Source organism: Oculina patagonica, chromosome 8, assembly GCF_052425735.1.
Source record: "Oculina patagonica isolate OP01 chromosome 8, crgOcupat, whole genome shotgun sequence".
NCBI lineage: Eukaryota > Metazoa > Cnidaria > Anthozoa > Scleractinia > Oculinidae > Oculina > Oculina patagonica.
Window position 1 is genome coordinate 21,747,025 of NC_135765.1, and position 25,714 is coordinate 21,772,738.

Below are 25,714 nucleotides of genomic sequence, written 5' to 3' on the forward strand. Positions count from 1 at the left end.
CACTGACATCACCGTTCGACACTTACTTCGAAGAGGAGCAGGCATGATTTGATTCTTGCTTAAAACACTAGCAAGAAATACCTTTCTATGAATTCAAAACCTATTTACAGGAATATGCTGACATTGCAGACATACCTTCTGTTTCTCTGTGTGGCTACTGCAAATGGGGGTGAGTGGCCGAAATTGTTTCTGAACTTTTTTCGTTTTTCATTTTAAGCAAGTCTGTTTGAATAAAAATCTACAGTCACTGGAGTCTAATGTTTCAAAGTTCAAAACTTCTGTCGACGCAGCATTGCATTATATGTACATTGGAACGATCTAAATCCTCTGATCCTCTTATGTCGATTATTCAATCTGATAGTTTTGGCGGGATGCATGCTTCTTCACATACTTTCTTTTTTATTATTTTTTAAAGCACACTTCTCGAAATGGGTACACTGAAAGTAAGTTGAAAGCACAGCATTTCTTTTCCAATTTTTGGCCATTCGCTTGTGACTTCTTTTTTAAAAAGATTTCACTAATACTCAGAATGGTTTTTAATTATAGCTCCAAAAATTGTCCTTGCAAAAAATGAAGAATAAGCAGAAATTGGACTAAAATGTAGCAAAATTGTGAGGTTGGCTCTACTAGCCTTCCACGTTTCGTAAGACGCTGTAACATTAGATAATTTTCCACGAGCATCATTCGAAATCCTGTAATTAAATTCAGCTTTTCATATGTGTTACAAAAATATATATTAGTGCATTAATTGAAAGGAAATATTGACATTGAGCGAGAAAATTTAATAACTAAAGGCTGAAGACATCGGCCCGCGTCGTCCTCAAAAAGTTTTTTCGCATATCGTACGGAAAAGTCAATATTCCACCCCATAAAAAATCGCAACAAGCAAATGAGATTTTTTTTTTCCAGAAAAGGCGTAAAAATTCCATCAAAAATAAAATATTTATGTACTTTTCGGCTAAAAAACAAAGAGAACTTTAAAGAAAACTGCCATATTAACGAAGTTGAAATTCCTGTTCGAAAACGTTTTTAGGGACGATGGATTTGATTAATTTCGCCAGATTGATGTCTCAACCCAAATTTATTAACATCAACAGCCTTGCACTGTTTTAAAAAATCGTTTTCATATTTGGTGTTATGCAACATTCAAGTTTTCAGAATTAAGTAAAAATGAGGGTTTTGTGTTTTGGAGCATACCCTATTTACATATTAACTGCCTCTGGAAAAAAAAAAAGGAACTGAAAAACCTCAGTCACGCTAACCTACATTCTAACCACTATTGTTTATTTTTTAAATTCTTTTTTTTTTTTTTCAGTTTCAGATGACTGCAGAACAATTCAGTTCCGGCCGCAAACCAAGGACAAGGCTCTAGAGAATCACGTTATCAGAAGCATGCAAGTACGTGACCAAAAGGTCTGTGAATTGCGCTGCTACCAAGAACCAAACTGCGTGTCTTACAACTATGGCCCAACAGCAAACAGTGAAACAGCATCATGTGATTTGAACAATTGCACTCATTTACAAGCTTCAAGCAGTGATTTTGTTTCGAAGGATGATTATATCTACCGATATGTTTTGGTAAGAAACTAAGCTTGGAGTAACAAAATAAAAAAAATCATTTTTAGTATTATCTAAACCTAACAAATTGTCTTCAAGGTCTGAAAGGCCATTGTAAATTTGGCATCTCGGATATAATGGCTCACTGTATTGAACTTAATTTATTGACTGAACTTTCTGACGTTACTTACAACTTTCTGCCGGGATTGAACTGGCTGTCTTAATTTGAAACTCGAGGTAATAAAAATATTTTCGAAACATATTCGAAAGTATTTAAAATTTAAGACAGTCTCGAGAATGTCGAAACTGAAACCACCTTTGGACAATTGGAAAGGAGTAGGAAAACTTCGAAAAATAGCCTGCTCCATTTCCGAGGGCGAAAGATGGCTGTGAGAGCCTAAGGGGGCAAAAGACAGAGCGAAAACACATGAGGAAACGCAGGCTTTTGTTCGAAGTTATTTCTACTAGTCCATTTACTTTCACCGAAAGAGGCATGGGGTAAAAAATTATGCAATACCCCTCTGTCGATGCTTAAAAGTAAAAACACTCGTGGGATTTGTCCTTTATTAATTGTAATTTATTGTTGATTTAAGAAAATTTTACATAGTCTTAAACATTATATATAGTCGTTATTAGTTACAACTAAACTACAAATGAACTATACTAGCATGCAAATTGAACTGTTGTTGTTTTCTTAATTAGAATTCTTGTCAAAGCAGTCCTTGTCCGAGTAATGCCACATGTCAAACTGGTTTCACTGCAGAAGGATATCGATGCATCTGTCCACAGGGATACAAGGGAGATCATTGTGAATCAGGTACATCATCATATGATCTTCCGTTAAATTTGGAGTAGAAAACAGATTAAATGAAGCATCGCAAACAGCAGTTGAATAGTTAAGGATTGGCTCCAGGGGAGCCCCATGTAACAGCGACAGAGTTGCTTGTAGGAAATTTTTAAAAAAACATTTCTTTAAGGTCACATAATTCATTTCTGTAAGCGTGAATTAAATCAATATTACCCTTCAGAGGTTTCAATAAAGACTACTTTTATCAACGGGCGAAAATGCCAAGAGCCAGTCTACGTACCATTCATTGTCGTATTTTCGTGGCGTGGCATCGAGGATAACTAGCCTTGTAGCCTTTATAAAACCTGTAGGATTTATTGACGAATTAATATTTCCTGGTTCCTTGTTTTAGATATCGATGAATGTGAAGATAACAGTCACAACTGCAAACCTTACGCGGACTGTTGCAATCTTATTGGATCATTCCAGTGCATATGCAAACCTGACTACTCTGGAGATGGAATCACCTGCTCTGGTAAGCATGTCCTTTATTTCAGCGTCGCTTAATTAAATAAAAAATCACTTTAAAGCATGTGTGTCATACAGTCTTACCATCACTCCGACTTTGCTGACTGATCATGAGAAGAAGTTAAATTTGAGTGAAATAAGTGCAAGGAATGGTTTCTCTATGCGAACTTTTAGGGAACTAAAAGCAGCGTAAACTTAGTAAACTAAGAAAAAGAAGAACAACAACAACAACAACAACAACAAAAATAACAGAGAAAAGAAATAGAACAACTACAACAAAAACTAGAAAATATACAACAACAACTTCAAGAAGAAGAAGAAGATTAAGAAGAAGAAGAAGAAGGAATGGAAGGAAGGGAAGCTAAGTTGCATGATGAAGGACAACAACAAAAAGCGGCAATAACAGAGAAAAGAAAAAGAACAACAACAACACGAACAGCGAAAAGAAGATCGACTGGAACAACAACAACAGTTAATATAAGGACAATAGCAATTATAAAAAAAACAAGAAGGGAAATAAGCAGCTTGTCGCCAGTGGTTGTTTTGCTAGATGTGATAAAAACAGCAGCACCAAAAGAGGATGAGGGGACAGAGAGGTAGTCTCCTAGTCTAGGCCTTGGGATATGTCAAAGACAGAAAAGTTATATTTAGCCGCGTGCAAAACGGAAGTGTCTGTTTTTCTTGGCTTCCGCACACGCCATTCATGATCAAGGTGTGATAAATGTCATTAATAATAGCGGAAACGTTTCATTGATGAGAGCGAGTTGTGAAATAAAATTTTCGCAGGAAATATTAGGAAAAAGAGATAGATTCTACCATTTTTTTCAAATCCAATGGTTCGCGAAGAACAAAGTCAAAACCATATAAATTTAACCTGCATAAACAGGCAAAACAGATAACAGATAACAGACCCCAGTACGCCTAGAGATAATCTTACATTTCATTCATGCGGTGCCAGACTTACGTGCGAACAGGGAAATGAAAAACCTCCGTAATGTCGAGTTCAAGCGACAAAACGCCCGATCGAATACGGCACAGCGTCTCTTTGAAACAAATATATATCTTTTTCGACATTCTCTGACGAATCAAACGAAACCGTAAAAACGCAGATACCGGTATGTCATCTGTGATAAGATACATCACACCTTCAAGCAAAGTTAATTAAACAGCCGGGTTCGGCGTCACAAAATAAAATAAAATAAAATAACACTTTCAAAGAAAGTTTCCGACAAAGTCCTTCCAGGGCGAACATTTTGAGAGATTAAAACATATCTTGCAAAATGATATCAGCCAAATCAAACCGCACGGGGAAAATCATTTAGCAAATGAGAAAGGTGTTAATGTCTACAAACTGCAGGAAAGCATGCAGACTTGTGTGACCTCCAGTCTACACTAACGTCTATTTGACCTAAAACGCTTCCCAATAATAACTATAGTGTGCAGAAGGAGAAGGCCTTTTTCGAAAGTCACCTATCCTATGTTGTCGCATTAAAAAAGCAAATCGCTTAAAGACACGCTTCTCAGAGCGATACTTATAAGACACAGCGGTCAAAAAATCAGGTCGCAAATAGTAATAATAAACAGTAGGAGTCCGTGTAGGCAAGAGAAAATAATATTTCCTCTTGCTGTAGGCCTGTCATGATTTTTATTTAGCATCTACAGGAGAAGCTTACTTTGGAAAGCTTCCGATACAATCTATCATTGACATTAATATCGTTGCCGAAGTCCAAACGCCTGTAAAATTCCCACTCAAAATGACATGCTTAATGTTGATTAGCCGATAAAACAAATGTCACGCTGGCCCGATTTATTGACTTTACTAGAACCGGAACTACGCTTTTGTTGACGTCCGCATATCTAAAAATAACTTTTCTGTCTTTGACATATCCCGGCCAACGCCCTCTAAGTTCCTCTCTGTCCCCTCATCCTCTCTTGGCAGCACATACTGCTTACTGAAATTTTCATATATGTTATGTCCACAGGTCAACCGCCAAGAGTGGTCAATTGTTTCAGTCTGACCATATCAGAAGTTACAAACAGCTATGAAGTGAACGCTGATCATAGTAGCTGGTCTGAAGATGGATTCTGTCGCGTTATTCCTGAGAAGGAGATTAATGCTGGAGACTCATACACGATGAAAGTTGAACTGATGAATGTGATTGGGAAGGGTGATGTTAATCTTGGACATCCTGGAGTGATGTACAACGTTATCGACGAAAACAACTTTGATTTGGTTTACTTCAGGTCAGTTTCCTGCTCTTGTGGCTTCATGGTCTTTTATCTTTAGCTCAGTTTAAAGTACACAATACAGACAGGAAGTAACTAAGTTTAAGTATCTTTCATCGACTGAATTTTAAGCTTGCTACGACAGCGATCTTAGATAGCGTGTTTCTTATATCGGTAAAACGACACAACAGGACTGTATTTGCTAGCAAATTAGTCATAAAGAAAGATTGTTTTATCTACCCATGAATAGTAAAGTTTCATTTACTCTAACTTTCATCAGAAATAAAAACTGCTGTTGCCATTCTGCCATTCGACATATCGTGTGTGGCATCAAATCGTTAAGATAACAAAACGTATTCATATCACAGTACCTATGTTATGCCATGCTGCGTCATGCCATGCAACGCCATGTCATATCATGCCATGAAATTTCTTGTAATATCATGTCATTCCATGCCATGCCCCCATGCCATGCCATGCCATGCTGTGCCATGTCACGCCTTGCCACGCCATGATATTCCATGCCATGCCACGCTACGCCATGCACACCATGCCATCCCATGCCACTCAAACAGCAAAGAAAGAATTAAAAAAAAGAAGTTTGCACCCTCCAAATAGGTTATTTTTCGTCACCTGTAAGGTGAATTACGTTTTCATCCACTAGCCTTAAGGTGATCAAGTTAAAATCAAGTTAGGAAACAACCTATCTTCGTTACCTGCCAACCTCGCTCGACCAAAGGCCCATTTACACTGATGTTTTGATGCAATTTTTGTCAATGGCGCTCGCACTGCAATCTACTGCAATTTCAGCCCGCCATCAATAGGGCTTCTATGATACGCGATAAGATGAACAAAGGTATTGTATTAGAACAAATCCTCAAGTCTAATAAACAAGGATGGTATCAATTGCGTCGTACGTTCTATATCGCAGCTAGATTAGTTGATACATGCGATTAATAGTTGTAACTCTACAGCCATGGAAATCATAGTTGAAAACTGACAGAAGTTGTACAAAAAATCGCCTGTGAACGAGCCTTTAGAAAGCAAGATGCCAAACTTTTGTGAATATTAACTTTTGCTCCATGCCCTCCTGTTTATTTAGGCCGCACAATCAGGCCGGTTGCTACCAAACCGGTCACGTGTTAAATGGACAATACGTGTGGGGACTGAGAGACACTTGTCCAAATGGCAACCCAAGTGGTGGAGTCTGGTTCACTGTTCGTGTTGAAGTCAGTTCAGATAAAAGCGTTGATATCTACCTCAACAATGATCTTGTGACGTCACTCACAGCTTATTTCAACACAAAAGGCCGTGGTGGAGTATTGGTTGCCAATGGTTTCAATAATATAATGCAGTTCAAGAAATTCAGCGTAACCAGTAATTAAATAATCGCGACTATCACTCGCACCTGCAAGCGTAGTCACCTTGTATGTAGGGCGAAAGTGACATAGATGTGATATAATGAAATGAGTGGAATAAATGATGTGATCCTCGCAGTGTGTAAGCAATTTAAGCAATTGCATTGTTTAGCCTAAAAACATTCCAAGCTACAACGGGATTTGAACCCATGACCTCCGCGATACCGGTGCGTTGCTGCTCTACCAACTGAGCTATGAAGCCTTGACACCATGCCATGGCTTCATAGCTCAGTTGGTAGAGCAACGCAACGGTATCTCGGAGGTCATGGGTTCAAATCCCGTTGTAGCCTTGGATTGTTTTTAGGCTAAACAATGCAATTGCTTAAATTGCTTACACACTGCGAGGATCATTTCATTCATTTCATCATAAATCCGCAGTTTACATATATGTCTTGCATATATTCACTTTTTCCGCCAATGAAATGAGTGTTGTGTAGTTTAGATATCAATGCGGTGTGGTGTGGTGAGCCGATGCAGAGTATGACAGTTAGTTCTTATTAACTGAGCGGGTGGTCTGTATGGACGAATTTTGACCGGGATCGTAAGAACGGTCCAAACGCAGCGAGATCTTATTACAGTCCCTGAACTCTCCCTTTTGTGTCCAGGCGCAAAAAGAGAGAGACCAGAGATTCCAGGTTTGCTTTTTATGCGCGTGCCATTCCTCCCCTCCGCCCCCCCCCCCCCCCCTTTGGGAAAACCATTTATATCGTATATCATAACTGAGAAAATTCTCGTGCGCCCATTGGTTAAGAGCCATGGTCGATGCGAGTATAACACGATCGCCCCTAAGAACGACTGCGTGGGAGGCTACTGTGATCTGGACTGTTCTGGCGTTCCTGGATGTTGTATTTACTGTATATATGTACATATAGTATATATGTTCATTAAATTTGCTTTTGAACGCAATTTACAACAATTGTTTTTGCACTAAATTTGCGCGCTTGGTCGCGCAGTTGAATTTTTCATTTGAACATCCGGGGGTTATTGAAATTTCTTTTTTTTTACGGGAATGCTCCTCCCGAGGTCGAAGCCTCGACACTTTCGTGTACCATACACTTTTGACAGAAAAGGTAACCCTTTCGTGTACCTACTATAGAAAATCGTACACCTTTCACATACTAGAAGGAACAATGCACTCTTTCTTAAATATTTCACAGTTGTTTGACCCCTTAAAACGACCGTTTGATGGGTATATTCGAGATATATAAAGGTCCTTATAAATACCTAACGAAATGGCAGTTCTTCCTATCCTCTTGCATACTTCAATTCGTGAAATCCCTATCCCGAAGTGCCTATATCCACCCTGGAGTATAAAGGGGTTCTGGCGAATTGTTGGGGCAACCTGACAGAACACTGGGTAGTAGGAATACTAGCTGAGAAGTTGGCAATACTCTTAGCCGCTTTATGCTGCAGAATCCGGAGTCAAGCCGTTAGGAGCTCGAGCTATGAGCCAGTTGGGCTTAAAAGTATTTTTTGCCGTGTGCATTATCTAAATCGTTAACGTCAGACTCTTGTTTGCTTTATAAATTAGAATTTAATTAACATTTTAATAACTAAAAAAACTAACTAGAAGTAATTACATTATTTCATTTGAGCAATACATCAACACATCAGGATGGTGACAGTAGTCACATGTACACGTTGCGGATCTCTTTCAAGAATTTAGTGATCTGGTGGCTACGAATCACTCTGGGTCTCATCTTGATCGAATAATTGAAAAGAGGAGTGCGTGTATCAGAATCGATACGTGAATAGCTATATTTAATATTTTTTCCACAATAGCTTTTGTTTTAGAGTGTATATACCATTTAACGGAGGGTTGTTATCATTAAACTCACAGTCATATCGAGGTAGTAAAGAACAGAACTTCTGATAAACGAATGAGCTCTAGAGGTTTAAGGGTCAATGTTTCAAGTGACGTCGTTGTAAATTAAGCTCCTTTTAGCTCCTTTGTTTGTACAATTTACATTAATGACTGAGTTATCGAAAATGTGCCAAGTATATTCGTTATGAAAATTCTTGACAAGCTCCTGTTATAATAAACAAAATTAAACAAACATGTTGTAGTTCAAATGAATCGTCGTTCATCAAATGTCATGATCAATAGTCAGTCAGCCCTTATTTCTAATTGTGATTATTTGATAGTTTAGTTTCGAATTACTAGCTAGTACTACAGTGGCAGATCTTGGGGAGAGCCCCCTCCCCCCCCCCCCCCCCCCACCCCCCACCATTTTTGCGGAAAATTATCATCGATTATCAGGCTTCATGGGTTGAAAGCTATTTACTCTGGATCCCTGGATCCGCCACTGAACTGTGTATCGCCATTCTTTTTTGTTATTGTAAATCTTCTTGTTCAAAATAAATTTGCTTTAGCGCCTGTTATTGTTGACATCCCGCAGATTAAACTTGTCGCAGAAATCTATATTCCATGACTGTCTTTCTCCTTGGCTCCAAGAAGGCAAGTTTAGATGAACGGTTTTCTAAATTATCTCATAGTTGAGGTTTGATTGGATTTTTATTGATTGGATTTTTATTACACCACGACAGCTGACCAGTTAAAAGAGGAAATGAGACAGTAAATAGACGTGATGTAGATGATACATGCTTTACAATTCAACATACAAGCCCAGCGATTTTTTTTCGGTTCTTAAATTCTCACTGTTCCGTTCAAAACAACTTTGTACCACATTCTCCTCCTTAGCTGAGCTAAGAACCGGATTGACTATAGCAAAAAGTGATTATTTCGTATTCAGGGACAGCAGTAAATAAAGCAGGATAATTCCCTCTGTTACAGCAAACTCGTTATTTCAATTGTTTCTTACCTCGAGTCTTCGTTCCTTACTGCGCAAGCTTGACGAAACGAGCTACTCTCAAAAGTTCCGTTGCAGGATCGATTTTGATTGGTTTTTTAAAAAACTAAAAATGGCTGGAAGATAAAAACGAAGAAGTTCGTTGAGTCATTCCTTATTCTCTTTCCTTGCGCAGACTAGAAGGATCGTGGGCTCCGGGGACGAGAATAGACGGACTCGAAATTGGAGGCAGCCAGAGGTCTCGATCTCTGGCGCAGACCAGAAGAATCGTGGGCTCTGGGGACAAGAATGTACATACTCGAAATTGGAGGCGGCCAGAGGTCTCGATCTCTGGCGCAGACCAGAAGAATCGTGGGCTCTGGGGACGAGAATGAGTCATTCTTTTGAAAGCTAGGCATGCACAATTCAACCTGAAGTCCGATATTTTCGGACTTCCGATCATAACTTTCCAGGATGGCTCGTTTCCGGCCGCTGCTCAAAGGGAACGAAGACCCTGGGGATGAGGCTGTTTTGTAGACATTCATTTTTAGGCCATTTTAACTTCAATAGAAATAAAAAACACACTGCGGTGACAAACATGACAAGACAACGCATGTCGGAAAAAACTTTGATTTTAAGAACGTAACGTTTCGTATGCTACAACATACATCTTCAGAAGTGATCGTTAGCTAAATTACAATAAGACCTAGACTAAAAAATATGACAATGATGTTAATTAATAACAAACTGACTTAAAATTCTGCAGAAGAAAGTTTCGCCCATAGTCAATCCCGTTCCTAATAGGCAGAGTCCCCCTTGACCAGCGATCACGAGACTCGTTTCCCGTCGTTCCGTTGAAGAAAAGTAATGCGGGCTATGGGACAAGATTGGCTCATCCTATTAATGTTGTTGATAGCCCCCCGATTGGCCAAAGTATGTGACACACTCCACCCTATAAATAATAATAATAAATAATAATTTTTATAGCGCTATTCAGCTAATCTTTCATAGCGCTTTACAATCATTATGCTAATACCATCTTCCACGTAAGAAAATATTGACCAGTCCAAAGATCATGGTCTATGATATTAGCAAACAAGAAACTCTAAACATGTATGGAGAAACTTTTTCCTCATTTGGTGCATAGTAACAGTGCTGGATGACTGCGACTGGGTCCCAGGACCCTTTCCCTTTTCAATAGGAGAAAGACCCTGGGGAGTAGAGTTTCATTTTCCCATCCCACCCTTCGGTACGTCACATGACGTCACTCACAGACCACCCACTGTCTTGTCATCAAACAACTGATAGGAAAGAGAAAGATATCCCTGTTCTGGACCGCGAAAATGCCTTTCGTGAGAGACCCATCCCTTTCTTATACTCTCTCGCGAAAGGTCGGGAGCGAGGCCCACTTGGCAGGCGAGAATGATGAAAAAGTACTGTAATAATATCAACATACCGGCCTAGAAAAAAAAAATCGACAGTTCTATATATTATGTTTGTAATTGTTTTGGCTATCTTTACGTCATGGCCATCAGACCCGTCTTGTGTCCACGCCCAAAACCACTGTTAATGAAACAATTTCACAGCCCACGCAGAATCTTCATATGTTCTGCTCAGCGTCAATTTCATATCAGTTTCCTCCAGAGATGAGCTGTCAAGGAAATCCGCCAATTTTGAGAGACTATAAACAAAGGAGCGTTGAACTATAGCGAATAAATCGACAGCAATTTGTGTGCGTTTCAGAACCTCTAACAGATTCATTTAAACCGACGGACCAAATTGACAGAGTTAGTATATTAGCTTTAAATTGTTTGCAATTTGAATTAACACCAAAATAGTTGGGAGAATTTACAAACCGTCACAATGCAAGCTAAAGCTGCTTTTAATTTCATGCTTGACTAGGCGCGACATAATTTTGCACCGTTGTTTTCAGTTTGGAAAAAAATACAAATCGTCTGTTCGCCGAAGAAGCAAAGAGATGGTCTCCGTTCAACAGAGTCGTAACCCGAACACCATCCTTCTTTGAAATGCAGTTCCCTGTAGTAAAGGCTACGATCAGATTGTCGCCGACAAAGAAAGAAACAAGCAAAAATTCGGGAAGTCTGTTTGTAGTGAAAGAAGTGAAATCCGCGAACCAGCGACAAAAATCAGCAGCTGGGTCGAAAGTGGTGGAAATTAGCGTCCCTCGCGAGGAATTAAATTCAAGGGAACGCTATGAAAGTCAGTCTTCTTTGTCAACTGTACCTTTGATTGAACTCAATATCAACAGAGCTGGAATCCAGGTAAGAGGTTTACTTTGAAATCTTTCAAACATGCATACAAGCATTATATATGCTACAGAGGGAAATACACGTCACACAACATTTTACGTGAGTTAAGTCTAGCTGACACGCTGTTTTGTTGTCCGAATCCGCCGATTACTGACTTTCTCTCGCTTGAAAACTCCTGAGCTCTAAGTTTAAAGAGAAATGGTCCCGTAGTACAAAATACACGCCATTGATGTTCCAGCTTTCGCGTATCGGATGTGTTGTTTATATTAATTGATATAGTTTGTTTTTCGCCGCGAGATCAAATGCATTGCTTTACAAAACTTGTAGCAGAATAAACAGAACAAAACCGATAATCCAAAATCTGCTCGCAAGATTGACTTGAGACTTTTTAAAAACCTTACATCTCGCGAAAAAATTCGATGAATATTTTTAATAAAAATTGTTGAGGTCATACTGTTTGTTTAAACATTATTGTAGACAATGGGCAAACGACATCCGTAACGGAGTTTTAGTACGGGATGCTTTAAGTCATGAAATAATGACAAAATGCAACTTCGTAAGCAAACTTGTTTTTCTCGCTCACTTTTGCCATGTGCAACCTATGAAGTCGATAAAATACACGATATATAAAAATGAAAAGGAATGAAATAGACGCCTTCCGTATTGTTTGTAGTCGGAAAGAAAACAAAAGATAACTGCTAGCAGCTTATTCAGTGATAGACAAGCTAATTGTCTTGGGGCGAAAGTCTTATTTATTGCGACAAAACTGTGCTTTTATGCTGACTCAGTGTATTCCGAAAGTTCAAGACCTCTAAAATACACTGAAATGACAAGTGATATTAAATTAAGCTTCAGTTTCAACTCCGAATGAGACTTGCAAGGCGAGTAATAAATTGCGTTATTATTCAATTAAAATAAAATAATTTAAAATAATTGTTTTAAAGGAATCTAATTAAGTTGTCGTTAATTGAATTCAGTTGCTTAATGAAGAAGACAAGCATGAATGTGACCAGAACAATGACCAATTCAAAGCTTGCTCAGTCATTGTTCTTTCAATGTTTTTTACAACATGTAATTTAATAGACCATTATGCGGTAGGTATACGGGAAATTAACCACTTGTCAAGCCAATTGAAAACAAGTTAAGTAAATGATAGAGTGCTAGCTTTTGCACGTAGTGATCGCTACAAAATAGACCAAGCCAGTCCCGGTCAGTGAGGAAGCAAGGACGGTAGTGTAATAAGCCAGAGAAAAGACATGGTAAAAACTGTAATTTGTTAGAAGGAATAAGTCGGTAGGGTAACACAAAGATCATTTGCGCTTGATTGACCTGGAAAAAAACGCAGTCAAGAAAGGGGCGTCGCAAGCTCAATTGCAAGCATAAACGAAATCACAAGAAAACAAATCTTTCCTGTTTATTACGCTTGCGCTTATGCTGGCGTTGTTGCGTCGCCCTTGTAAACGGGATAATAGTCCAGTCCCTGAACTCTCTCTTCCGAGCACCCTTTAAAGGGGTTGAACCCAGACGCGAGAAGAGAGAATCCAGGATAACTTGCATGCGCATGCGCCAGTTTTTCCTCCGACGGGGGACCGACGGGGGAAAAACCATCTTTGGCAGCACTTTTGAAAACGCACGCGCACAGATGACGAGTTCAACTACGCGACCCTGTAATAATTAGGCAGCATCACCGAGAATAACTTTAAAATCCTAGCTTGCCATAGTACATTCTAAAAACTAACGGTGAAAACACAAATCGCTATCCGTCATTTATTCCTTGTATTTTATACCTGTTCATTGAATTGGCTTTGGATGCAATTAAGCACAGTTTTTCTTGCATTTATTCGCGCCCTTGGTCGCGTAGTTTAAATCGTCATTTGAGGGAGCATCTTTAACCTAGCGCGGCGCCCCAAGCAAGTAACGCCACACTCCCTGTTTCTGATCGCATGCAAGTTATCCTGGACTGCTTCATTCTCGTCCCCATAGCCCACGATCCTTCTGGTCTGCGTCAAGGATCGAGATCTTTGGCTGGTCCTAATTTGTGAGCATGCTCAGAGTACTCTTTCTAAGATTTTCAGCCATTTATATTTGTCAGATTTGACAATGAGTCCGTGAATCGCGGACTTCCGGTTTTAGAGGCGGCCGGCGGTCTCGATCCCTGGCGCAGAGCAGAAGGAACGTGGGCTCTGGGAACGAGAGTGGTACTGCTCCTGGACTCTCCTTTTGCCTGGGCCCTGGGATGATTCATACAGGAAAATTTTGAAGTGAAACCGCGTGATTCTATTGCAATCATGAACAACCTCGAGAAACCTAGGAAAGTTAAGAGTAAGATTGAAGAACTGGAAGGGCCAGACTTGCATGCAGCACTAAAACACGTCAATATCAATATAGTACCTTTATTTGCACATGCAAAAGGCTTGACCCCCCCTGAAACCCTCCATTTTTTAGGCCTGGCCCTCCCTAAACCCACTATTCTTTTAAGGATGGCCCTCTCCACTGAAGCCCCAATCCTCCTCCTTTTTAGCCAAAAATTCAGTGCAAAAGCCGGCAACAAGAACAACAAATTTGCGAGCAAATCGCGGGCAATCCCGAGTGGGAAAGTTAGGTCCATGTTTTCCGCTCGGGTAGCCAATCATAAGGCAGGGTTCACCTCATCTTGCCTGCTCGCGGAGCCAGCCATATAATAAAAACAGTGATAAGTGTCATAATATGGGTACCGGTAAACAGGCTCCCTTTAAGTGGAAAGAAAACGCTGTTTATACATTGTTGTCAGAAGCGCAATCTAACTAATTCATGGTTGGCAAAGAACGAGGGGATAAACTTTATTCTGGAGACAAACCTTAAAGATCAGAGGTTTGTTTGTCTTGAGTAATGTTTTTCATGAAAATGTGCAAATAGATTGATAATAAGCCGTAATACTTTGTACAATAATTAAATTATAGTACAAAGATTATCGTATTCAAACATAATTCCGTCTATAAACTGGTGTAGTTCAATACGCAAATTTGTAAGGGACGGAATCGTCTTCTTTAATATAATTCAGGATTTGAATGTTTACTATGTTTACTATTTTGCCTCCGGGCTGGGTTGGAAAGATACATGATTGCATTTGATACTGAAACATACCCCTTTCGCCAAGAATGCTCAAATAATTATTAAATTTTATAATCAAAATATACCGACATGGTCTGTTTTGTCTATAAATGTTCAGATTTCTGAAATATCATGCAAAATTAAGGCGCATTTTCTTTTTATTTCAAAATACTTTAAGCGAGAGTTACGAAGTTTGGAATCTTCGTGTTTCAGAAAGTCAGACTTACATTAAAAAACCTCTGTCAGAACTATAGTAGACTATCGCTTGCTGGATCAGTGAAGGAAAAACAAACAAAGTCATTCCGGTTTCGACAATTTTTACATGTATTACTTTCTCTTTTATCTTCAATTTTATTAGCATTAAATGCCAGCTGCTCTGTTATAAATATAATTATCAAAACTGTGATTTTTATTGTCAAAAGTACACCATTTTTGTGCTCATAACACTAAACAATGTTAACAGAACAAAGGCCTGAAAATTTGAGACGATGTTATGATGGATCAACACAATCCCCTCCTCAAATGAAGTATAATCATAACTTGTGACTTGCGTCCAAATGAAGTATAATACTTCAATACAAATAACCGTGATGTCCACGATAGACTGGGCATAATTCTTCCTCCCCCGACTTTCGGTGAATTCCACGAACAAAATGGCGGCTGAAGAGGACGGGAGCTTAGATGAGCTCATCGAACAGGCAGAAGCTTTGCAAGATGGACGACCTTTGTTTACATTAGCGCACGTGGGAAGACTGGGGAGAGGGAAATATACGGTGCACGACGGGAAGGAGAGGAAAAGAACGGATGATCCCCTCCAGAGATTCACCGCGGTAAAACGTAAAAAATAAGAAAACTGCTTCAAAGATAAGGTTTTTATTTCCACTGTTCAAAGTTCGATACTTAACAAGTATTCTCCTGGTTTACTAAATTGTTTGAAACTTTACTAAACAAGTTCTAAGTGTTTAAAAAAGGCGAAATGCCGACTGTCGGCGCCATTGTCAAAGCAATTTTATTTTGTTCGGGTGCGGAGCATTTTAAAAGTAAAGAATCCCGTTTGAGGGAACTGAAAAATATATTTACCCTCAGCAGCTATTTTACATATCCTTACCGATGCTTCCACGTTAACGTGAATGATTTCTCTCGAAATAATAAAACAAAAACAGCCTCAGACGTTTAACCGCGGTGAACTCCAGAGATAGCCTGCGTGGCTAGCTGGCGGGATTAGCGCGGCGCGAGAGAAAACGCAGGCGAAACCCGCTTGCGTGAGAACGCTGGGGCGCTGCCGCGAGTGGAATTCAGCTCGACTCCTCCCCAACTCCCTCGCGTTGTCGCAGCTCGACGCCGCCGTTGGCCGTAAACAACGCACTCGGTCCACGTGGACCGGGCGCGAAACCCGCCAGTTACGCAGGCTACTCCAGAGAGAGTTGGTGTCGTTTAAATAGGACTGGATAACGCCATGGCAAGAGATCATACAGTCCGAAAAGCTTGACTGCGGATGCTTTTAATACGAAGATTTAATGACGATTTCAGTTAACATTTCGAAACGTTGTACAGTCGAACCTCGATTATCCGGATCTCTATTATCCGGACTTCCTTCTCTGGTCCCAATTTTTCATGTTCTACGACGATTTAAACGTTATTTCAAGGTGGTTTACCTGTTAAAAAAAAAAAAGAAAAAACATCGGAAAACCTCCGATGTGAAGTTTCCAATCGAACAACATTTAATACCTCGGCAGGTATCTGAAAGTGGTTGGTCAGGTTGATGGTGGTTATACATTTAGTTAGCCTGTTCCAGGCTCTCGGTAGTTGAAGGAGAAAGCGAAAAACGCGGGCGAGCGAGGAAAAAACTTTTTTTTTCTCGCTCGCATGCGTTTTTCGCTCTCCCCCAACTACCGAGAGCTTGGAACAGGCTAACATTTAGTCTGCATAAGGTCTGCAAAAAAATCAACTTTAAAGCAAAATGTGACCTGCAAGCCAGACAGGTGTCTCAGTCAAAAAAAGTGATAAATCTCCTCTAATTTAGGTGGCCCCGTGTAAGACGGATTTAATCCAAAGAAAGTACAGGAAAGTACTTCCGGGCTTTATACCTCTTCTAGTAAACACAGCTGCCTTAATCCGCTCGGTCATAAAAGATCATATGCTTACTATAAAAAAAAATAGATGAAGCAAAAAATAAAACAAAACAAATAACCAAAAAGATAATGCTATTAGAATCGATATTAGGAGACTGATCAATTGTGATAAGATTTAAATATCCATCAGATAAATACGGTATAATGATGGCTAATGTAAGACGCCGCTTTTAGAGGACGTCAAAATCTGATATGGTCTGTTATATAACAATTCGTGATGCTTTCCGTAAATAGATATTTTACTGTTTGGCACTTGAGTGTTAGTTCATAACCTTATCTGTTTGTATCATTGGCTAAAGCCGATGACAGCTCCATCTCTAGCCATATTCTACTGATGGAAAAAGTTATGTGATAATAGCCATGATAAATTAAAAATGCGTCAGTCAAACACCTTACTCGATGCTATCAATTGTTTTCAGTTTTTCTCAAATCATTTATCTTATCTTCTAATCACCGTTTTGAAAATTAATTCAGTTGCAGTAGAGAACAAACGACTGATTAAAATAATAAGAAACATCTTGCTCGATTCGCGTGGTTTTAAAGTTTTTAAACTTTTTTGATTTTTATTTCCTTTTGTTTCAGATAATGATTATGAATATGAGACAATGAAAAATGAAAATTAAACAGGTTTGAAAAATTTTGAACCAAAGATAAATTTAAACCACAACATGTACACTTCATTTAAAATAAAATAACAATAATAATAATAGCATTTCTATAGCGCCATATCCATGGGCTCATGACGCTTTACAACAGAGTAGACTGTAGTACAAACAGAAATAAGATTGGCTTGGCTATTTTTCGGCTGTGTGTTACTTCCAAGTTTTTGAAAGTTTCTCCGTTTTAATTAGAGAAGTACTTTGTGTGCGTATTTTTCGACTTTTTTTTTGTTTCATTTGCAAAATCGTAAAGTAAGTGGACAGCTTCAAATTCTCGCTGACGAATTAAGATCATAGACAGTCCTCCCCTAGGGGGTGGTAGTGGTGTTGGGTGGGGGGAGGGGTTAGAGCGCGAACAAAACGTAAGCATTAGTAGTACTGGGCGCTGGGTAAAGACAGAAGACAACACAGACATAAAACACGAGAGAGCCAGTTTGTGATCGAGATGTGCAAGTGTAAAAGCCACCCTGCATGAGCGGAATATTTGGCAGTGTGGTTTGGAATTGGGTCGTACTGACGTCAAAAGCGAAGCGCCTGAAATAATCCGTACGAAATTATGATAATCACACTTTCTAAATTGACGCAGGGCCTACATGGAACCGGTAAATCGATGCAGTTTTGTTCCGTTCGGATACATTCGCATACTTCTCAAGAATTTCCGTCCATTGTATAAATTTCCCTGGCGGACAAACAAAATAACCGGACTGCTCGTAATGAAACAGCCGAAAAAAATTGAAATGAATTTAAACAGTGCCAATGAAACGTTCAAGAAGCCATGCATGAAATGCTAGATGATGTATCTAGAACCTTTTTTTACTTTTTTATAATAAATTAAGAACGGCATGCCAAAATTGAAATAAAGGATAAGTATGACATTTGTTTGTGTCCAAAGATTTCTACCTAGTTTTGCCCAGAGAAGAACGGCCCCCTTCCCCGCCCCGGAGTTTAGTTCCTTTACTCAGTCTTCTATTTTTAAACCTGTCAAATCTCATAAAATCACCTTAGCTTGCAGATAAAAACTATTATTCCCTCTCGTTCTTTTCCCGAAAATTGCAGAAGGTTGTTGCGGGGTAATAACACCGATATCAGACTTCCGAAGCAGTCCGACAAACAAAATGATCTTTTGGGCATGTCATTTGTCCCTCCCTGTTCGTGGTAGGAATTCCCATTAGGAGTTTTACAAAAGGGCTTGTCACTGGTCTAAAGAATGCTTAGTTGATGAGTAATCAAGTCATAAACTTTCAAAATCTCCGCGTAAATTCCGGTAGTTCACCGGAAATGATCCCACCGGAAAGACCATGAAAGAAGCCTTCGCTGTGATTGGCTGAAGGAAGCAATGGCAGTTCCCAGTACCTTCCGCGTTATGTGTGGGAGGGGGATTGAATACTCGCGCCCTCGAGAATGTCATGAAACCATCCCCGACATCCCTGCGAATGATCGGCGAAAGTATGAACTTTTGAGTTACGCATGTTTTCAGTGCCGGAATTTTTATTGGTATTCCCTAGAATAAGAACTTTTGAATCAGTGGAGGGCATTTTTAGCGGCTTTATACGTTTTTAAAGCAATATGTCGGACGAAGAAAGGCCGCCGGCCCCTCCTATGCGACTCACTTCCACGAAAGATTCTTCGATGTCGCCAGCTTCCAAGCCTTTGCCAAGCGCTCCTGTTGATGAGAAGAAGAAGAAAGCAGCCACGTTTGGATTCTTCAAGACCAAGGGTGACGAAGACAAGAAATGTAAGCTGTGTAACTTACTTTAAAATCGAAATATGGTCTGACTGGAGAAAGAGTATTTTGTTATGGCGTCGCCGATTCGTTAATGTGATAACATGTAACTATGTTCTAGATTCGAAGAAAAAGCCAGAAATCTCCTATCCAACTCAGTTTGAGCACACGATTCATGTGGGTTTCGATCCAGTTACCTCCGAATTTACGGTAAGTCGTAAGCTAAATGTCTACACTGAATTTTACACTCGACTTTCGCTAGGAACGAAATCAATCCTTGTGATAGTCAGCTGCCTTCCTGTTGAATCGAGCATCGAATGTTTTGAAGTGGCATCACCGCTAGCTTGGGATTCTCGAACACAAACTAGCGGCCATGTCTTAAATTAAGCTGCTGATCGATCAGCTTGCTCTTTGTTTGCAAACGTATGGCTTCTAGCTTCACACAGGAAAGAGCTGGCAGCGACTTGCCTGTATATTTGGGTTATATGAAGCAGTTTTACGTTCTTCCTGGTTTAGCTGTAGACCGGGTTGCCCGCATTTCTAATAATAATTTGGAATTTCCTTTTCGTATGTTGGCCATTTACCGTAGTCGTACTGAGTTTATTGTCTGGATTTCCAAGACTCTTATGTTGGTGTTTGAGGCCGCTCATGGTAGGAGGCCATAGTTTACCGAGTGTAGGAATATTGATCAATGTAAAACCTCAGGTATTTCGATTCATTGATCAAGTCGTTCAGGAGCTTACGAAACCAGATGTTTGCCTACTCTTGAAACTTTCCAAACAAAACTCGTGTGCCATTATATCGATAAAAAAGTGGTAAAATACCCGTGTGAAAATGAAATGCATAATAAAGGAGCTTCCCTTGCTGTGGTTATATTTTGTGCGAAGTCAAAATAGTTTGGGTTGTTTCGATGGTTGGAAGTGGCATGCTTTGCAATGTATGACGTGATTGTGAAAGAGGAAACTCTTCGATTGTGTGAACTCCTGTTCGGTTTATTCGGCTCCTATCAAGTTAAAAAAAAATCCTTTATCATTTTGATGCGGCTATCGTACAAAATTCCGAGCTTGTCATCCGAACAGGTGCAGATAGCTTATTTTAATAGTTGTTTCTGGGCGAAAAACCTTAAATGTTTATCTTAAATTGCTACCTAAAACTCAAATGTTGTTTGTTGAAATTGAGCTGCGATCCCTGCCAAGGCCTATAAGAAATTTGAATGATTTCTGAAAGGCTGTAAACAGATCATGAATTTATTCCATTCAAGCAGGTGAAAAAATGACTCTTTCATAAAAAAGTTAGAATTGCAGTTTTATGCGTCCATAATTAAGTAGGTTGTAAATCGAGTTTTGTCTGACATATCACTGAAATAACATGCAAAACAAAGTACTTTGGTTGTCATAATTGTGCAAGTGTCAGTGACTGTGACAGAATGTCTATAAATTGATCTGTAAAGTGGACAATTCAGGAAAGAGGAAGCTTTGATGTGGCCAATTTTATGATTCTATGATTTTGGCTGGACAAACCTGTCCCCAGATTCTGCAAACAACATTTTGACAGATGTGTGGTGAAGCTTTTTATTTAATGTGCAGTGGCTTGGTAACCAGAGGAGTTTTCTTCCTTCAAAATCCAACCTTGAATCACAAATCCCGTAAGAAAAGGAAGCAAACTTGTTGTTTGCCATTTTAACTTTTTCTCATAATTGTACTATTTAAAACAATATTACAGCTTCAGACAGTATTATTATAATTATTTTAATTTATTTTTTAGCATGGTAGAATATTGGGTATGATAGCTGACTTATAATTGTTATTTTCGTGGTTCAACTCAATTACCTTCTGTCGTAGCATCTAGTCAGAAAAAGTAAACATGGATCTGTAGATGATGAATGATATTATTACTTATGTCATTCTGTGTTATATTACTTACTAGTGCTAGTATTTGTTAATTTTTTACTTCAACGACAAATCTCTTGTCTTACTGGAATTTGCATATATAAAAGTATTCAAATACAGAGTATTGCCTGATTGGGAGCACCAAAGTGGCAATTTTTTTCGGTCGCATGTTGCCAAGCCTTTATGCATTTAAAGTCTTTCAAATATAACCATTTAAAGGTGTTTACATGTACAATTTAAAATGTGGAAAAAATTTCTGCGCAAAAAGGGGGAAAAAGTCATACTAGCTAAAAATTTGACAATTTAAAAATGTATCTTAAAACCATTCTGAACATAGTTGCATTCCTAGTATACATGTATTAGTCAAAAGGAGTAAATTCCAATGTTTTACATGTAGTTAAACTGCAAATTAAAGTCCCTGTAGATAGAAGTTGTCATTCTGGGGCAGTAAGCGATCCCCTCAAAGCTGGCTGAGGATTTAACATGTTAGTTGTGGCCTTAATTTTCTTAGGCTACTTCTTCGAAATTGTATTTAGATTTGAAATACAAGATCTGCGCTGATCATTTCTTCAACCCCCAAATACATGTTCATGTAGTCAGTTGAATCTCTGGTGTAATAAAAATAATGGAATTAACCTTCGACAACTGTCATACTATTTTACAGTGGAATCCTGATTTTCAAAGCAATTGGTTTGAGTTTTCAGGGAGTTTAACTCATTCCTCTCTGGCCTTTAAATATTGTGTTTTCAATGATGAAAAATTCACCAACATTTTGGGATCTGTCCCATCACCACAAAATTTGGTAGAATGCGTAACTAGAGAATTACCCAGTTCCCACGCAAATTTGAGCTAATATACTTGAATATGGCCTACACGATGTATTCTCCGATTTAGGGTTTTTGGACCAAACATGATGTGGCCATGAGCCTCATAATGAAATAGATGTGTCTGTCTGTCTTTCTGTCTGAAAGGAAATGACTTTTGGCTCAAATTATCAGGAGACAAAGCTGTGCTCTTAGAATTATTGCAGGATGTCCAAAGGCTCTTATGTTAGAAATGATGGGTGCCCAGCTCTTGAAAGCTTTCATGGTAGCAAAGTTATACAAGTCACCTAAAGACAAATAAAGTAGGTCACCTGTGGCACCCAGGCACTGCTAGGGCAAATAAAGTAGGTCACCTGTGGCACCTGGGAACTGCTAGAGCAAATAAAGTAGGTCACCTGTGGCACCCGGGAACTGCTAGAGCACAGCTCTGGGAGGTTAAAAAAAATCAAGAGTTTGGGATATCAGGATTACGCTGTACTGTATTTCCACTGATGTTAATCATGTAAATGTGATAGTGTAAGACTAACAGTTGACTGTATTCCACATCAGGGTATGCCAGAGGCATGGGCCCGACTGCTTCACACATCAAACATCACACAGGCTGAGCAGAAGAAAAATCCTCAGGTTTGTTCGCATTTAAATTATTTGAAACTCTTCATTATTAGAACTTAATTTAGCACCCTGATCCATGTCCTTGCTTCTGACGAGCTCACAACTGTATGCATTAGATCATAGAAAGTTCAGTCACTGATTCATTCTTTGTTTTTTAGGCTGTTCTTGATGTCCTGAATTTTTATGAAGGAAGCAAATATGACGCACAAACAAATGCAAAATTTATGACTGTGTCAAAACCGTATGGTAGGTGATAACAGTTGTAGGGTTTTAGTTTTTCATATGGTACTAGTTCTGTGTGGTATGTACGTAAATGACAAGATAGCTTTGTATTGTTGTCAGGTGATAAAAGCACTACAGCACATCTGTATTATTATTTAGGTGGCTGTGTAAGCGCAGGCTGATCATTTTACTCATGTAAGTTCACCAACGTAGCTATGAATAACTCGATCATAGAAAACTTCATTCAAGAGGACTTTGAAGGTTATTCATGTATCTCCTTATCATCCATGGAACCTTCAGGCTTGACAACTACTGATCTCAAACAAGGGAGTGAAGTCGAAGTTGAGGGTAATAAGACAAAAGAAAATTCAAATTATTCCCCTGAACCTCGACTAATTCTTTTGTTTGTGATCAGTTGCATGTTATTTGAAACTAGCCGATTAGAAGGGAACTGTGTCTGGTTAATAGAGGTGGCCACTAATTAAAGGTACTAAGAAACTAGTAGTAAAATGAGTTTGATTTCCATGTTTGATAACAGACTGCTAAATGGTGGCACTTGGTACAGGTTTGATTTGGTTTGTCCTAAATAATGCAATTATATTGTATAAATGTTACATAACAGTAAGTATGCAGAAATAGTGGTTAGGATCTCACACCCATCTTGGATGGGTAATTTTTGGTGAGATGCGACTTACAACTTACATGTACAAGAAACCTGTGCAGTTCTTATGTACATGAAATACAACCTAAACAAACTTCTTTAAGCTACCTTGTAAACACACTTGATACTCTTTCTGGGTTAATGTCACAGGGCACTGCCGTGGTTATGAATGGTACATGTATGGGAAAAATTTTGCTCTATATTTTGACAGTCAGTTCATTGTAGGTTTTATTAATCAACTTGATATATTAAACAGCATGTTTCAAAAATTAAACTAAAATAACTTTAACAGCAAAATCATAATAATATAATTGAGGTGAAAAGCAGAAAGATTTCTTATAATCAGTGTATAGCTGAGACAGCAATAACGTAATTATGGTTGATATGCAGCATATATTTCATTGTAGCAACTTCTAGTGAGGGAATAGACCTGACTTCCTCAGGTGATACTGTACCACCATCACGTCACTTCTCAGCATATGCATCCAGTAGCCCACGGTACAATTCATCTGCCTTGGAAGAAGATTTGAAAATAACATGTTCACCATTTAGTTGTACTTCTACTAAGAACAAACATTCATCTAAAAGCGGCTTGAAATTAATTGTTAAACGGAAATCAAAGAAACGCAGGAAATCGTTACCAGCTCCTGGTTCAACAGGCAATGAGACAAGGAGGAAAGTTAATAGAGAGGAACGTCAGTTGTCCTCTCCTTCGCCGACACGTGCTCTCCTTACGTCTCAATCGGACACTTCAAGTTCACTTACGGGGTCATCGCCAGGGTCGTTAGCTGATGAACTCGAGAAATTGAGTGTGAACTCTCATTTATCTTCTTCTAATAAATTCTCACAACGCGTCTCTTCTGATTCTCAAGGTATTTCTGTCAAGTTCTAATTAATTATAGTAACAGATAAATAATTCTTCTAAAAAAAATTAACACCACAGTTTTCTCTAATCATAGATCATTAAAAGTTATTTATTTCCGATCTAATCACTTTGGTTGTAAGTCTTAAGATTTTACTAATTGCTTATTTCAAGTTTAGGTTAACAACCTTCTTTTAAGGCAAGTTTAGATTTAACAATCTTCTTTTAAGGCAAGAAGGCAGATGCGTGGGCTACTGGATTCTTGCATATCAACAGCATCATTCTTATTGATCGTCAGCTTGGCTCATCGTTTACTTGCATGTTTGTTTTTAACTTGTTTGTCAATTTTAAAAACAGAAGAATCATGGCTTAAACATTCTTCTCTGTTTGAATGCCCTAACCTAAAGGGCAAGTGGACATATTGTTCGCGTGCATGCATGACTGTAATCGTTTTCAAATGGTGTTGAAACTGTCAAGAATTCTGAGTCAGCATCTGACTTCTTTTTAAACTTGTTAACTTTGAACTGGAAATAAAATATATGCTAAACAGACAACATAAACAGTTCAACTTTATTGGGATCGTTTAAAGTAAAATATCAAACACCAGAACAGTGCTTCATTAGGATATCCAGACACCGAGAAGAGAGTTGAAAATAAATTGCGCAGCGGAGTATTTTTGAAGAAATGAAAGGTGTTTGGATAGCCCATGAAACCTTGTCTCGAGTGTTTAATATCTCTTCTCAACAATCACAAAGAAAAATTGCATGATTTGTGTGTCGCCTGTGAATTTACGTATACATGTACAACATGGAAAACTGCAATGTTATATTTCACTTGAAAATAGCTTTTAAACGTAAATTTTATAAACATAAAAAAAACAAGGCCAAAGAATTGATATAAAGTAAACACAAAGTTCAAACACAACTAGAAAACCTTTTAATTTTAAACCCAAAAATCAAGACCCTGAAAGTCCTTGAAAGTCTTTAGAATTTGTTGTTTTCAAATGGTAAATGGTAAAAAAAAGCTACTCTGGGTATGGTTACTCTGTCATTTCCATATGAAATTAAAGCGATTTTTATAGTTCACAAGAACCACAGTTCTTTCACTGAGTAATTGCACCCTTGAAAGCTTGGATTTAGGTCCTTGGAAAACTGTGAAATATCCTTGAATTTTTGGATCAAAAGATTCTATGATCTCTGTAGTAACACACAAGGCATCCTACTTAAAATGCAGCAGCTTCTCTATGAAAACATCAGTGGAACTTAAATATCATTGATAGATGATTTGGTGGTGTAACTGAAGCAACATGAATGTTGTTTATGGTGTTCAAGGTCTATGGCCATTACATGTATGCAAAGAAGCCTTGCATACAAGTAATTTAGCAGTCATCTGGTGGGTCGTCTTGCAAGAATTATTGTTGTCTGTTATTTGCGTCTACAATGTACGTAATTTAAACATTTTGTTA

At 38.7% G+C, this 25,714-nt stretch overlaps 2 protein-coding genes across 4 annotated transcripts in view; both read left to right on the plus strand.

The window, feature by feature from the left end:
- The window catches only part of LOC144662731 (uncharacterized), a 70,859-nt gene extending 64,144 nt beyond the window's left edge, over positions 1–6,715 (plus strand). The window contains exons 1-6 of one of the 2 annotated variants that reach the window (XM_078523615.1): positions 16–169; positions 1,316–1,578; positions 2,260–2,374; positions 2,757–2,879; positions 4,855–5,116; positions 6,201–6,715. In XM_078523615.1, coding sequence (XP_078379741.1) covers positions 88–169; positions 1,316–1,578; positions 2,260–2,374; positions 2,757–2,879; positions 4,855–5,116; positions 6,201–6,483 — 1,128 coding nt within the window. In that variant the 5' untranslated portion in view covers positions 16–87 and the 3' untranslated portion in view covers positions 6,484–6,715. Of the gene's footprint in view, positions 1–15; positions 170–1,315; positions 1,579–2,259; positions 2,375–2,756; positions 2,880–4,854; positions 5,117–6,200 lie in introns of those variants that run through there. The other variant, XM_078523616.1, reaches the window with a different exon arrangement.
- A 4,544-nt stretch (positions 6,716–11,259) lies between these two features.
- LOC144662721 (serine/threonine-protein kinase PAK 3-like) overlaps positions 11,260–25,714 on the plus strand; it is an 81,221-nt gene continuing 66,766 nt past the window's right edge. Inside the window, exons 1-4 of one of the 2 annotated variants that reach the window (XM_078523597.1) lie at positions 18,836–19,191; positions 19,301–19,389; positions 22,442–22,516; positions 22,663–22,750. In XM_078523597.1, the coding sequence (XP_078379723.1) occupies positions 19,023–19,191; positions 19,301–19,389; positions 22,442–22,516; positions 22,663–22,750 (421 nt within the window). In that variant the 5' untranslated portion in view covers positions 18,836–19,022. Of the gene's footprint in view, positions 11,588–18,835; positions 19,192–19,300; positions 19,390–22,441; positions 22,517–22,662; positions 22,751–25,714 lie in introns of those variants that run through there. The other variant, XM_078523598.1, reaches the window with a different exon arrangement.